The sequence below is a fragment of the Malassezia restricta genome, chromosome I (assembly GCF_003290485.1).
Source record: "Malassezia restricta chromosome I, complete sequence".
Classification (NCBI taxonomy): Eukaryota; Fungi; Basidiomycota; class Malasseziomycetes; order Malasseziales; family Malasseziaceae; genus Malassezia; species Malassezia restricta.
The window spans coordinates 610,504-624,368 of record NC_040193.1 but is presented as its reverse complement, the minus strand read 5'-3'; the positions used below and the strand labels follow the sequence as shown (position 1 = coordinate 624,368).

General features: G+C 52.3%; 10 protein-coding genes across 10 annotated transcripts; 5 read left to right on the top strand and 5 right to left on the bottom strand.

Annotated features, from left to right (window-relative positions):
* Window positions 1–6: 6 nt before the first annotated feature.
* On the top strand, window positions 7–627 carry MRET_0369 (uncharacterized protein; the record flags this gene model as incomplete). The annotated part of the gene is made up of 1 exon (XM_027626996.1): window positions 7–627. The coding sequence occupies one exon, from the start codon at window positions 7–9 to the stop codon at window positions 625–627; it is 621 nt and encodes a 206-aa protein (XP_027482789.1).
* A 1-nt stretch (window position 628) lies between these two features.
* MRET_0368 (DUF453 domain protein) lies at window positions 629–1,987 on the bottom strand (the record flags this gene model as incomplete). Its single annotated transcript, XM_027626995.1, has 1 exon — window positions 629–1,987. The coding sequence occupies one exon, from the start codon at window positions 1,985–1,987 to the stop codon at window positions 629–631; it is 1,359 nt and encodes a 452-aa protein (XP_027482788.1).
* Window positions 1,988–2,126: 139 nt separating this feature from the next.
* MRET_0367 (UDP-glucose 4-epimerase) lies at window positions 2,127–3,242 on the top strand (the record flags this gene model as incomplete). Its single annotated transcript, XM_027626994.1, has 1 exon — window positions 2,127–3,242. One exon carries the CDS (start codon window positions 2,127–2,129, stop codon window positions 3,240–3,242), a length of 1,116 nt encoding a protein of 371 aa, XP_027482793.1.
* On the bottom strand, window positions 3,239–4,996 carry MRET_0366 (uncharacterized protein; the record flags this gene model as incomplete). The annotated part of the gene is made up of 1 exon (XM_027626993.1): window positions 3,239–4,996. One exon carries the CDS (start codon window positions 4,994–4,996, stop codon window positions 3,239–3,241), a length of 1,758 nt encoding a protein of 585 aa, XP_027482792.1.
* Window positions 4,997–5,140: 144 nt separating this feature from the next.
* Window positions 5,141–5,794, bottom strand: MRET_0365 (uncharacterized protein; the record flags this gene model as incomplete). The annotated part of the gene is made up of 2 exons (XM_027626992.1): window positions 5,141–5,503; window positions 5,534–5,794. The coding sequence occupies 2 exons, from the start codon at window positions 5,792–5,794 to the stop codon at window positions 5,141–5,143; spliced, it is 624 nt and encodes a 207-aa protein (XP_027482791.1).
* Window positions 5,795–6,461: 667 nt separating this feature from the next.
* Window positions 6,462–6,998, top strand: MRET_0364 (uncharacterized protein; the record flags this gene model as incomplete). The annotated part of the gene is made up of 1 exon (XM_027626991.1): window positions 6,462–6,998. The coding sequence occupies one exon, from the start codon at window positions 6,462–6,464 to the stop codon at window positions 6,996–6,998; it is 537 nt and encodes a 178-aa protein (XP_027482790.1).
* A 277-nt stretch (window positions 6,999–7,275) lies between these two features.
* Window positions 7,276–7,851, bottom strand: MRET_0363 (large subunit ribosomal protein L12e; the record flags this gene model as incomplete). The annotated part of the gene is made up of 2 exons (XM_027626990.1): window positions 7,276–7,662; window positions 7,741–7,851. 2 exons carry the CDS (start codon window positions 7,849–7,851, stop codon window positions 7,276–7,278), a joined length of 498 nt encoding a protein of 165 aa, XP_027482797.1.
* Window positions 7,852–8,114: 263 nt separating this feature from the next.
* Window positions 8,115–9,398, top strand: MRET_0362 (guanine nucleotide-binding protein subunit beta-2-like 1 protein; the record flags this gene model as incomplete). The annotated part of the gene is made up of 3 exons (XM_027626989.1): window positions 8,115–8,116; window positions 8,173–8,695; window positions 8,982–9,398. Coding segments are annotated over 3 exons (942 nt in total).
* Window positions 9,399–9,889: 491 nt separating this feature from the next.
* Window positions 9,890–10,483, bottom strand: MRET_0361 (glycine-rich RNA binding protein; the record flags this gene model as incomplete). The annotated part of the gene is made up of 1 exon (XM_027626988.1): window positions 9,890–10,483. The coding sequence occupies one exon, from the start codon at window positions 10,481–10,483 to the stop codon at window positions 9,890–9,892; it is 594 nt and encodes a 197-aa protein (XP_027482795.1).
* A 721-nt stretch (window positions 10,484–11,204) lies between these two features.
* On the top strand, window positions 11,205–13,862 carry MRET_0360 (glyoxal/methylglyoxal oxidase; the record flags this gene model as incomplete). Its single annotated transcript, XM_027626987.1, has 1 exon — window positions 11,205–13,862. One exon carries the CDS (start codon window positions 11,205–11,207, stop codon window positions 13,860–13,862), a length of 2,658 nt encoding a protein of 885 aa, XP_027482794.1.
* Window positions 13,863–13,865: the final 3 nt, after the last annotated feature.

Below are 13,865 nucleotides of genomic sequence, written 5' to 3'. Positions count from 1 at the left end.
CTCCACATGTCACGTCTCCTGTCAAGCGTCGTGCGACGCGCCACGCGTCCTGCTGGCATGACGCGGGGTGTCCATACGTCGCGCGCTCTATGGCGTCCATGGCATGAAGCTAATAGTGCAGCGTCAATTCAGTGTACTGCGTCTGGGACGGTCCGTCTCCGTCAAGGTGATGCTACTTGGCACACCGAAAGAGATGCGTGGCACGCATACAGTGTGGCCAAGGCAGCCGCCATGCTAGCTGCTAAGCGTGCACCAACGGATGTGCCGATGCATCTACCTACGTCTTTGGACCACGTCGAAGTATGGATTGAACCACTCGAATGGGTGGGAGAGATGCCGTCAGAGATACCAGATACGCCGTCTCGTGACGATGGCGGCTTTTCTGCCGAAAGTCTCATGGATCCTGATGCATGGATGGCGCGTGAGCCTCAAGAATGCGTTTCTGAAACATTGAAGATGCCGAAGCTTGGTGCGATTCAGGTAGTCTGTCGCACAAACGCTCACGTTCCCACACACACGGAAGCCATGGCTGGGTGTCTGTCCGGTTGTCTCTCATTGTGTGATGCAGTGCATGCTCATACGGGACATTTTCCTACGATTGAACACGTACATACAGTCGCATCGTGAATCAGTGCTTTCTATTCGAGGGCAGACCAAAATAGGTCCCCTTGGAGCGCAGTAACTCGTGGGGCGGCACGTCTACAAAGCCATGCATGATGCGTCGCGCCGTTCGTTCCATGACCACAGCTGTCGGAGTACGAGTGGGATCTTCTTTGCTCATTCGAACCATAGAACGTGCCGTGCCGGCCGGTTGGCCGACCGTAAAAGCATGGAGCAGCGACGATGCGCGGTCTTTTGACGACGCACACGGCATGCTCCCGCCAGCTGCATACGCCTCATACACCACAGTATCAGGACAAGTGGATGCGACAGCCAGAGCCGACAGAGCCGTTGCCATGATAGAGCGGTGGAAATTGCCGACAGACACGGCACGTACAAGTATGTCCATAGCATTCGCTGGGACATGTGTGCCGCCCGACGTGGTGTAAGCCGTGCGGGGATGCACGAGACATACCTTGGGTGCAGACATACTCCACTGCCTTTGGAGATCAGGGGCACATTGGGCGGCCTGGTACCGGAGTGCTTCGATTCGCTCGTGCAATTGAGTATCGGTATCAAGAGCATGAGCGGGTTGCACGATCTGGTCGGACGATACACCAAGATCTGCCGCATGCACAAACACAGTAGGGAGTCCCGCCTGTACGATCGAAACGCGTATATCTTGATCGCCAAGACGAAGAGTATCGAGCGGCCTTCCCGTAGGCCACGGTGAAGACGGCAACGGCGTCTCAACCAGGATGCCCGGTGCTAGCCCCGGAACACCAGCAATGTGGGTATCTGCTTCAGAAGATAAAAACCACGCATTCTCTCCTCTCTTCTCCAATGGCACATGGACCGTCACTCGCTCACCTGAGTTAGCCATCAGAATCCGCATGGGAAGTTTCGTAAAGGAGGCGCCTGGATCCACATGCAGAAGGAATGGACGGAAATGCCGCCAATACTTCATATATGTATGTATGGCCACAGCCGACATCATATTGCCGCATGTGGCAGACCAGTCGATGCCTGTGCCGCCGCTGACGGGTACCTGACCGAAGCGATAGACTGCGTCGTAGCCAGTCTCAGCATCACATGCACGTGCGACATCGTCAGCCCATGGCACGCCTGGGAACGCCCACTCTTCTCCCATCTTGCTCAGCCTGACCATGTGCCGATCTCTAGACGGTACGGAGACAACCGCTGCTTTAGACAGAGACGAGACGCCTCCGCCAACACCATCAATTTGGCGCTGATCAGGGTCCGGTGATCCCATCGCGGAACATATAATATACTCGCGTGCACGCTGTGAATACATGGCCAAATCGGAGGCAGAGAAGATGAGACCGCGGCTTGTCCCTCCGCGATACAGTCCTGCCGCCACACGCATAATCGCCCAAGGTGTGGGGAAGACAAGCGCAGCAGATGCGGGGGCTCAGCGGGCTGCATCATGGCCACGTGGCGGGAAAACGCGGACACGCGTCGACTGAACCGTGGCCCAAAGGCCATGGAATCTTCGAACGACGATCATGGCTGAGAAAAAACGTATCTTGATCCCGGGCGGTGCTGGTTACATCGGTAGCCATGTGGCACTTACTGTGCTCAACACCCGAAAGTTCCGTGTGACGATCATTGATAACTTTCACAACTCGAAGCCAGAGGCTGTGCGCCGCATTGAGGAGCTAGCTCTGCGTGAGCTGCCGGCCGACGCGACCGAGGAGGAGAAGGAGGACTGCCGCATCGAGTTGATCCAGGCTGATTTGCGTGATCCAGTGGCTGTCGAGCGCCTGTTTGCGGACCGACCCGAACACGATCGTATCTATGCGGTCATCCTGATCGGTGCGCTCAAGGCGGTGGGCGAGAGCTCCGAGATTCCGATTGACTACTACAATGTGAATGTAGGAGGTCTGCTGCATCTGCTCTCTGCGATGGACAAGTACGATGCGCGGCGTCTCGTGTACAGCTCGTCGGCCACGGTGTACGGTGCACCTGAGACCATCCCTATTCCTGAGACGACGCCCATGGATCCGCACAGCCCATACGGTCGCTCAAAGCAGATCTGCGAAATGATCATCCGCGACGTATGCGCTGCGAACCCCAAGTGGCGTGCGATCACGTTGCGTTACTTCAATCCCGCAGGTGCGCATCCCTCAGGCCGCATGGGAGAAGACCCCCGCGGCAAGCCGGGTAACCTGCTGCCTCTGCTGGCACAAATGGCCGTCGGCAAGTACCGTGAGCCTGGTCTCAAGGTGTTTGGCAACGACTACCCAACGCCCGATGGCACGTGTGTGCGAGACTACATCCACATCCTCGATCTGGCCGAGGGCCATCTGAATGCGATGGTGGCGCTCGACAACGACGCAACCTTTGATCACGCCGAGGCTGGTCACGGCAAGTGCCGTGCGTTCAACCTCGGAAAGGGTGTGGGCATGAGTGTGCTCAACATGATCGAGGCGATGCGCAAAGTCACTGGCTACGAGTTCCCGTACGACATTGTGGAACGCCGCCCTGGCGATGTGCCCGACCTGACGGCCAACCCTGCACTCGCTGAGCGTGAGCTGGGCTTCAAGGCCACACGATCGCTGGACGATATGTGCCGTGACCTGTGGAACTGGCAGAAGAACAACCCGAACGGATACGACTAAGCTCGGGCTTGGCGTTCGGACTGTGACACCAGCGTCTGCAGATGCTCAGACAGGCTTCCGGCGGCTACGCTGACATGGTCTGGGGGCGATCGTGACGCATGCCTTGCATGCCAGTGCGTCTCGGGCTCCATCGACGATAGCTGTGATGCATAGCCCGAGAGACGCACAACGCGACCGAGCGACGACCTCAGCGGATCCGCAAAGCGGCGCGTCACTGTGTGAGAACGTTGTACGGACACAGCCTGGGCAGTGTATGCGATAGCACGCATTGAGATATTATCAATATAGTGGGCACCTTCGCGTGACGACGGCGAGGACGTCAAAGTCGGGTCGCACTCGTCATCGAGGCGCTCAGACACGCCCGGCAGCAGCGACGCCATGGCTGGTACCTCGGCATGGTCTAGTGCTAGCGCATGATCCAATGTCGATGTGAGTGCGTGAATGAAATGGAATGGGATCATGTTGGGTCCCAGCGTGGTCGTCGAGTCAGGCACCAGCAGCATGCGGCGCGGCGCAGTACTGTGCCAGTTCCGCGCCTGCTCATGCTCCTCAAGGAACACGCCGGACTCAAGACACGGCGTAAGCTCAGCCTGGCTTAATGTCGCACAGTCAATCGGTGGGCCACTCAGTCCATAGTCCAACAAGTAGCGGTGCTGCATGCGGTCCCGCTCAGTTGGTGGTGCATCCATATCAATGTGGTGCTGCACACGATCCACGAACGACGCACTAAAAACGGAGCTAGGAGGTACATCAACACTCACAACTCGGCCCAGTGACCCGTTCAAACCATGGAATGCACCTGAGCTCGTCAGACGACGGCTTCTTTCCAGACTCGCAGCACTCGCAGACTGGGTCGGTTCGGAGAAGCGGGACACAACCGGCTTGGACCCCTTGTCGGTATGATGGCGAGAGCCTATCAGTAAATGCGCAATAGAGGAGGCAGCTATGCGGCCGGGTGGTCTTATGCGTGATGCGGCAGTCTGTGGAGCGCGAGCCGATGCCTGACCGGTCAGCAATTGACTCAGTTGTTGCTGCGAGGCACTCTGCCGAAGGCCCGTGGGTTCGTGAAGGGACTGCGTGCTCATAGAACGACGGAGTGGTAGGTCGAGCTCTTGCGGTAAAGAAGTCATGATGGGTATGCGCCCCGTCGCGGTCATCTTGTTCATTCTGTCGAGCGTGACACTAGATGTGCTCCCACCATGGTGCATGTAAAGACCTTCGTCAGCATGTGAGGTGGCGGAGTGCTGCGACATATCCATGGTATCATCATCCACACCATGTGCGCCACTTGATACAGTTTGCTTATTCACCACGGGTGCTGCTGCCGTTTGTTTCGTATGACCTTGGAAAAAGGAGTGAATCGAAGCGGTAGATGATTGTGAACGTGCGAGTTTGGGTGTGGCCGGCGCCGAGGCCGGTGGCGGTAGCGGAGCAGTCTCGGGCACTGGTGGCGTAGGCGGTGGTTTTGCAGCCGCCGAGCGCCCGGTTGGCGATCCCCGCGGAGGGAGCTTGGCTTGTACTTCCAGCATCTGTCCATTCTCTTCATCGCCAGAGGACACGCTAGAGCTGTCCCACTGAGAATCACTTGCTTCTCGGTTTCTTTTTTCACGCATTCGCGCACGAGAGTTACTGCGCTTTCGCTGGCGCCGCAAAAGCGCCTCAATGTTGGTACCCGATCTGCTGCGCACGGGTATCTCGCTTAGTCGGCGAGGATACTCATGGCGAGACTCACCCTCAGTGAGTGCTGTCGTCATAAGCGAAGATCTAACGCGAGTCAAAGACGCTTTGTTCGAATTTTGCTGCGCACGGCGCTGCATATCAAGGAAATGCCAGCACCTTGGTCCAAACACAAGACTCGCGGAGCAGCTCCTGCCCACCGAGGTGGGTCCTATCTATCTTTAGTCATCGAATGTATGCCCCCGGATCGCACGCGCCGACCGTGCTGATTGCCGCAATGGAGGTGTGAGAATAGTTGAGTGAACACCGCGCTCTACGGGTACTGGTGTCGATGGCGGTGTGAGCGTCTTGCTTATCGATGTGTCGATTTGAGCAGGTACACAGGTACATTTGTGCTCAATGAGCGAGACGAGCGCTCGTGTATCGTGTGCATCGTGAAGTTGTAGCTGGAATCGGCGCAAAGGTCGACATGCTCGTGCATCCGGCTCTCCTGTGTACCGTACACCTATGCGTGTGCCGTGGTATGTGATTTGTACACTTGAGTTTTCGTGGCTCGAACAGGCGCCTTGCAAACATAGAGATTCCTGTGAATAAGCAGCATCTGGCGTACGCACAAGTACTATTGAGACAGCATTGGGGGGAATCCACTCGACCGAAAGCATAGTAATACATGTATCTGGGTCTCTATAATGCAATGCCACTCGACAAGTTAGTGGCTGAAGCGATAGATGCTCCCAGCCCGTGGATTTGTGGTATGCTTGGGGCTCTTCATCCCGGGTGCCTAGCACTTGCGCCTGCTGACTGACTCTGCCTTCGCGTGAATACTTTTGTATGGGGAATACTGTACACTGCACAGTCTCTGTACGAAAAGTCATGATGACAAGGAACGCGACGCGTCATACGAGGTCAATGCGCTCGCTCCGCATACATTGGCTCGACACGTGTCATTTTCTGCCCGTCACACATCAAGCTTAACCTTGGCTCACCGATGTTTGGGGCCCAAAGTCTTTGGCTTACATTACGTTGGACTTGTGTCCGTGCTCAGCGAGAAAGCCAAAACGTGTTATTCCCGAACAGAATCCAACACCACTCTATAAAGACATCATTATCTAGCTCATGACGACGATACGCGCCCCGCCCTACATTTCATCATAGCAAAAGACTGCTGCCGCACTTTGGGAGCGGGGCTCACAACGAAGACATAAATTTTTACGAGTGTCGCGTTAGGCGAAGCACCGATTTAATTTTATGACAATCTACGCGTGCAGAAAATGCGCGTGCTTAGACATGAGATTTCCGAAACACGGCTGAGACATAAGGCCCGAGCTTCGTCAAGCGCAGATCTTGCCATCCAACCTGTTTGGGTCAAAGAGACTCAACCAGCTTCTTCACTTCCGTTTTCCCTTCAGTTGTGAAGGTGCCAGCCAAATTTTTATCGTTGTCACAGGGTCTCATACATCTCCAGCGACGACAACGTTACATGCATGCATAATTTTGGTCAGACGACAATTATTTTGGCTTGGTTACGACGTACATATCAAAATGTATAACTGCATGGTGCATGGATACCCACAGTCTCCTGTTCAATCTCACCAACCAAGCCCCTCTCGGAGCATTAAGCGCAAATTCCATAATGATGAAGACGCTTCCACCAGCCCATTTTGCTCAGAGAAAGTCGATTCACTGTGTTCGCAACCCATTTCAACGCCGCGAACTCAGCAAACCTTAGCTGGATCTAATGAATTTGCTGAGTTTTATCCTATACCAAAAGATCTTGATCAGGCAGTACTGGCATCTATGGGTGTGGGTGGATCAAGACAACGCGATATACCCATGCATGTTTGGGGTAAGCGGCCTCAGCACTCTGTACCTTGCCTGCTCGAGCCACCCACGAATATGGAGCCCATGATGAATTCAGATGATATGGATGAAAACATGGACAAAGCAGCCAACGGTGTTCATGGTCCGCATTGCCGAAGCATACCACGACTATCCGTGAGGGACACCGGCCACGAGAGCTCAGAACTCTGGGCCTTTTGTCCAGACTGCCATGCCTTTGGAAAAGTGCAGGACACCTAACCTACAAAGATGGCCACTTGCACGCACCAACGCACGAATATCTGCTACACACTTAGTCACACATACCAACATGAATCAATCAGTATTACATTGCTTTTGGGGATAGGCATGCTAGCAGAGCCATATATCTAATTGACGGCATCTGCAAGTGCTTTGTAATACTAAACAGAGAAAGCATCATGGATCTAGGGGTTCGCCATCAATCCAGAGCTACAGCAGGCAGTCGCATCATTCATCATCGACCAGCCATCATGCATGACGGAGAGAATTCACAGATTTACTCCTCAGGGATCTCGATCGAGCCCTCGTCGATGCCCTCAATCACATCGTGCGGAGGCTTCTTTTCGACAGTGCAGCCAACACTTTGGCACGTACCAAGAATTTCCTTGACCGTGCTGGCAAGAGTGCGGCCAAACGACTTGTAGCGCATCGTCCGGGCAATTTCAATAATCTCATCGAGAGGGATGTTGCCACTGTGAGCCACGTTCTTAACCTTCTTGCGGTCACGCGGAGGCTCCTTCAAGGCTTTGATCACGAGGGACGAGGCCGAGGGCACCACGGCGACAGCAGCCTGACGGTTCTGGACCGTGAGCTGGATTGTCACGCGGAGACCCTTCCACTCACTCGAAGCCTTGGCAATATCTTCACCAACCTTCTTGGGGGCCTGTCGTAGTTAGTACCCTGATTCTCACATTCCAGCTGTAGCATGCACGCGGCAAGCAACAACAGTGTGAACACGTACCAGACCGAGCGGACCGATCTTAGGAGCCAATGCAGATGGAGCACCGACTTCACCACCAGTTGTACGGAGGTAAATGATCCTCACTTCGTTAGGGTCGATCTTAGGCGCCATGGTGATGCAACGAGTGTGACGCTACAAAAAGAGGCACGCCGCCGGCACTTCCAGGACGGCGCACGCTAGGTCAAATGCGTCGGCCGAATAAAACTACATGATGTCATGTGATCTTCGAGTGTTCTCCAAAAATATAGTTTCTTCAAATGCACGCGACCCAATCATACGCAGCAAGTCAGAAGTCCGTCGACGAGTGTCCTGCACAGCAAGCAGCGATATTCGATTGCTTGTACCACCACTAGCACCGTCTAGAACCCTCTGACATGTGTGTATCACAAATCGACGAAGCTTAGATTTGGAACAGAACTAACAGAGATTCAGGTCTGAGTCGCTCACTTACAAGGGTAGCCTGTCTGGCCACAAGGGCTGGGTTACTGCCATTGCTACATCCCAGGAGAACCCAGACCTTCTGCTGACTGCTTCTCGTGACAAGACCATCATTGTGTGGCAGTTGTCGCGTGATGACACCAACTACGGCTACCCAAAGAAGATCCTGCACGGTCACAACCACTTCGTGTCGGATGTCGTGATCTCGTCGGATGGTCAGTTTGCTCTGTCGGCCTCGTGGGACAAGACTCTCCGTCTATGGGACCTCAACACCGGCATGACGACGCGCCGCTTTGTGGGACACACTGGTGATGTCCTGAGCGTTAGCTTTAGCCCTGACAACCGTCAGATTGTCTCGGGTAGCCGTGACCGCACCATTAAGCTGTGGAACACGCTGGGTGACTGCAAGTTCAACATCACCGAGGACGGTCACACCGAGTGGGTCAGTTGCGTTCGCTTCAGCCCCAGCCCAGAGAACCCCGCCATCGTGTCGGCTGGCTGGGATAAGGTCGTTAAGGTACGTCATTTACATCAATACAGCATTGTGGACGCAGTAAGAGTGTAAGGGTTAAATGTGACATGTCGGGTTGTTGGTTGCATATGATCTTGTGCGATGAAGAGGAATGTTAATATTTGCTACTATGGAGATTCCTACATGCGAATCGATGAGAACAACCCAAACCACCAAGATCACTGAGCACGTATCCCAACACCCGTGGTAACATGTCACATACTTTTGCTTACCCTCTACTGGTCCCAATGCGGTATTGGATACAATGCATGAGTGGAGACTAACAGGACAGGTATGGGAGCTTAACCGCTGCAAGCTTATGACCAACCACTACGGCCACCAGGGTTACATCAACACTGTTACAGTCTCGCCAGACGGTTCTCTGTGCGCCTCTGGTGGCAAGGACGGCGTCACGATGCTCTGGGAACTTTCGGACGGCAAGCACCTTTACTCGCTTGAGGCTGGTGACGTTGTGAATGCGCTCGTGTTCTCACCGAACCGCTACTGGCTCTGCGCTGCCACTGCTTCGTGCATCAAGATCTTCGACCTCGAGAGCAAGTCGATTGTGGACGAACTCAAGCCCGAGTTCCCCGGTCTCGGCAAGAACGCCCAGGAGCCTCAGTGTCTGTCGCTCGCGTGGTCGGCAGACGGCCAGACGCTGTTTGCTGGCTACAGCGACGATATTGTCCGCGTCTACTCTGTGATCTAAACTGAGCTAGTTCGCTTATCCACGCACAAAAATGTAGCTGCCCTAGGATGTCATTGTGCCATGTGCATGCATTTGTATACAGTCGGTGCAGAATTCCAGAGGTGAACGAACAGGTGTCTACAAAATTTTTTCGGCCCTCAAAGGGGGACCAGCATTCATGCGTAGACCTTCGTCGTTCTCTATCGCGGCTCATACTTGGCATTAGCGCACACAGTTGTGATTGTCCTTCACTCAAACAGCACATGAAAATATAGAGACATAGAAGCGGCTTGCCAGAAATGAAATTATCGTATGGTTGGTTCTACTACACAATGGAGTGGACCATAAAGAGGCATGGACAAAGATGAAAAAGTTCTCGCACACAAGGGTAGAGGGGAAAGGAGTCATCATAAACGGAGAATATTCCCAGTGCATTAAGTGCACATGCATGCCTTGGACCGATAATATTACTAGTCGAAGATAATCCAGCAGTTAGCATACATGGTTACAAATCAATAACCTTGATTGCCGTATCCTTGTATATGAGGAGACGCATTCTGAGAAACCTGCGAGAGTTGCGGAGCAAATTGTTGTCCACCGTAAGAATATGCAGTATGTTGGGGCGCATATCCTGGGGGTGGCGGGTAGACAGCCGGGGCGGTCTGAACAGGCGAAGTCATCTGGGCACCATAGGGTTGTTGTTGGTAGCCAGGGTATGCTTGGCCATAAGCATAGCCAGTAGGCATTTGAGCATACGTGCCAAAGCCACTCTGAGCGGCATTGTAAGCACCAGCACCGTATCCGCCGGTTAGGCCACTGTATCCCAAACTAGCACCGGTAAGACCCCCATGCATCATTGATGGACGTGAGTTTGCCATATTGACGCGGATTCGACGTCCATCGAGCTCCTTTTCATTCATGGACATAATGGCTGCATCAGCTTCCTGCTGGGTCATGAATGTGACGAAACCAAAACCGCGTGAGCGACCAGTGTCCCGGTCCTTCATCACGATATAGTCAGTGAGCTGGCCAAACGGACTAAATGCTTGTGCGAGTCCATCATCGGTTGTATTCCAGCTTAGATTGCCAACGTACACCTTAGCCATACTTGGAGATCGTTACGATAACAAGGGAACGGAACACGGAGAGAAGTTGAGCAATGACCAGATGATCAATGGAATGAGGGTCCACAGCACAGCGAGAGAGATTATAAAAAAATAGACAACAGAAAAAAGGGTCAAGAAATAAGGGACCACCACTTCAGCAAAGTCTTACTACAACCCTGGGCTTGTGAATCAGCAACAGAGAGCTACTACGCGAGCGTGCGAGCGTTGAGGGCTCGTTAGACTCACCTAGCCAGCAGCCGCAAGCATTCGGCCGGATACGAACCGTCTATTCCCGGCCGATAGTCTCTGGCACCGGCAGCGGGCTTTCATGAGTCAGCAATGGGCCCCAACTTGCTGATCACGCAGATGCCTGCACCCCGTTTTATCAATAAGATACCAGAGAGACTTTTGATTTGCTAATGTGGCATGACTTGAATTATCTACCACCAATCTCTATTGAAAAAAACTGCCATTGTAGTGGATAAGTTGAACTATGTATGCAAAGTGGTGTGAACAAGTGTTGTGGCGTGGCACAAATACGGTATTGGCGCAGTTCAATGCAGCACCGTCTGACAAGTGGCACATTCGTACCTGAATGAGACACAAACACTTGATCTGTCCAGCGCAGTATTTTGTGCGAACAACCGCAACCCTGCTCGACATCGTCTACGTTCCATACATATAATCAGCCAACTTTAAAGAGCATAATTAACGGTGTCCCATGCTGTGTGCTCGTTTTTTCTTTCTAATGGCCATGCTAAATACAGTGGGCAGTGTATTGGCCTCTGGCAAAAATGAGTCGTTTAAATTACAATACAGAGTTGTAGCGCAAGACTCCCTTGCATCTGCCATGATGTTAGGCCTCGCTAATGAGGATACGGCGTTTATATTCGACAAAGTTGAGAACAATAAAAAGAAAACGGCTTCAGGACGACCTACATGGGCATCTCTTGTGCAGCTGAGCGACTATTCTGTTCGTGGAATTGATGCCACAACAAATCCATTTTGTGCTGCAGGCACTACGCTAGGTAATGGGTCATATATTGTAGCTGGTGGCAACAGTGCTATTAGCTACGGTGGTATAAATGTCAAGAACAGTGATGGCTCTATGAACTTAAATGGACCCGCTCCTCCATACAATGATATGGACGGACGTCGCGTTGTTCGAATGATGCAGCCGAATGCGGATAGCTCCAAGCTAAAGTGGATCGACGATTTTGACAGTCCTAACCAAATGGACTCGCCTCGTTGGTACCCTGCGATCGAAGGTCTGGCAGATGGCTCTGTTGTAATGATTGGTGGCGCCACAAGTGGTGGCTTTATTAACCGAAACTATCCCAACGTGGATCCCGTGTATGCCACATCGAGTTCAAATCCCAAGGCAGGTGTATGGGATCAAGGCGGCGCTAATCCATCCTATGAATTTTGGCCTCGTGACAATAAGCCGAAGCCGGCTGTCCACGATTTTATGGTCAAAACAAGTGGTCTCAACATGTATGCACATACTTATTTGCTTCCATCAGGTCGGATTTTTATGCAAGCTAATTACAGTACAACCATTTGGGATTGGACAAAGGATAAATTCCATGACTTGCCTGATATGCCCGACCGTATTGTACGTGTGTATCCTGCTTCTGGTGCCACGGCTATGCTTCCGCTTACGCCAAAAAATAAATATACACCAACTATCCTGTTTTGCGGTGGATTCAACAATGCAACGGATGAAGAATGGGGTGATTTCACTGCACCACGGGTCAACATGTTCGAGCGCGCCGGCAGCGATGATTGCTCATCTATCACGCCAGAAGATGCTGATGGAAGGATTAAAAAGAACGTGGGGTATGTCCGTGAAGAAAAACTTCCAGAACCCCGCAGTATGGGTCAATTTATCCATTTGCCTACAGGACAAATGGTAATTGTGAATGGTGCGTCGCGAGGTGTGGCTGGTTATGGAAACACTACATGGAACACAGTAAAGGATATGAATGGTAACACTGTTCATCTTGAGGGAATGAGCCAAATGCCGACATATCGACCCGTACTATACGACCCTGAGCGACCTCAAGGCAAACGGCTCGAATATGCAGACTATGGATCGTCAAAAATCGCAAGATTGTATCATTCGTCAGCAATCTTGGTTCCAGATGGCTCCGTTCTTGTCGCTGGGTCCAACCCTCATATGGATGTGTCATACCTGCCTCCAAATGACCAACTTGATACTAAGTACGAAGCATTCAACACGACATATGCATTGGAGCAGTGGTATCCATCGTACTACTTTGAACGACGACCTGAACCAATGGGGATGCCTGAGGTAATCAAATATGGCGGTGATTCATTTAATATCACAGTGGATGCGCATTACATGAATCCCAACAAAAATGCCAACGCGATGGCAAATAACACCAAGATCATGGTGATTCGTCCTGGTTTTTCGACACACGCTGTGAACTTCGGTCAACGTTCTTTGCAACTCGAAAATTCATACGTCGTGAACAAGAACGGCTCTGTGACGTTTATCGTCAATCCTATGCCTTCGAATATGAACATTTTTGTCCCAGGACCCGCATTACTTTTCGTGACAGTAAATGGTATTCCAAGTAAAGGCAAGTATGTGTTCCTTGGTGGAAAGGATTTAGGCTCGGTCCCATTCGATCTCAAGGCAGGCTTTACCCCTGCTCCCCTTCCTGATCCTGTGTTAAACCCACACTTTACCAATGAAGCAGCTCCGTACGGCACGACGTATGATAGCGACGAACAAAATGGCATGTCTGGTGGCGCAATCGCAGGCACTGTCATTGGTGTGATTCTAGGCGTGGCTGTACTTGCAGGCCTGGCCTTTTACGTTTGGCGTGCGAAGCGTAATGATGACAATGAAGCCAACTATGCAGCAGTAAGACACCCCCATGCTTCCCATGGAAGCCAAATGACTGGTCCCGAAGCAAATGCTGGTGCATGGACACGTCCTCCTCCTTTGTCTGACTCGTCGAAGTTCCCATTGATGCAACCAAATGATTCAGCGATAAGTCTGTCTGATGCGAGCGCTGTAACACCGCTGAGCAGTGACGTGCACAAAACCCATCCCTTATCGATAACAGGAAGCCATCCTGCGTCAGCAAGTACATCGGGCGCCTCTGCTGAGAGATATAATATGTTTTTTGCGGCCCAAGATTCAGGAATAATGACTCCAGTGAATAGTCAGGGGTCTCATTTGTACCACAACATGCCAAGCTCGAGTCGCGGACCTATTCTAATGCCTGAGCAACCCCATTGGAATGATATTCCACGGCAATTGCATGGCCCACGATCGATGCCGCGTTCAAATCTTCAGCAGCATTTTTCTATGGCTAGAGAAGGCTCCATGCCTTCGCATCAATAAGTT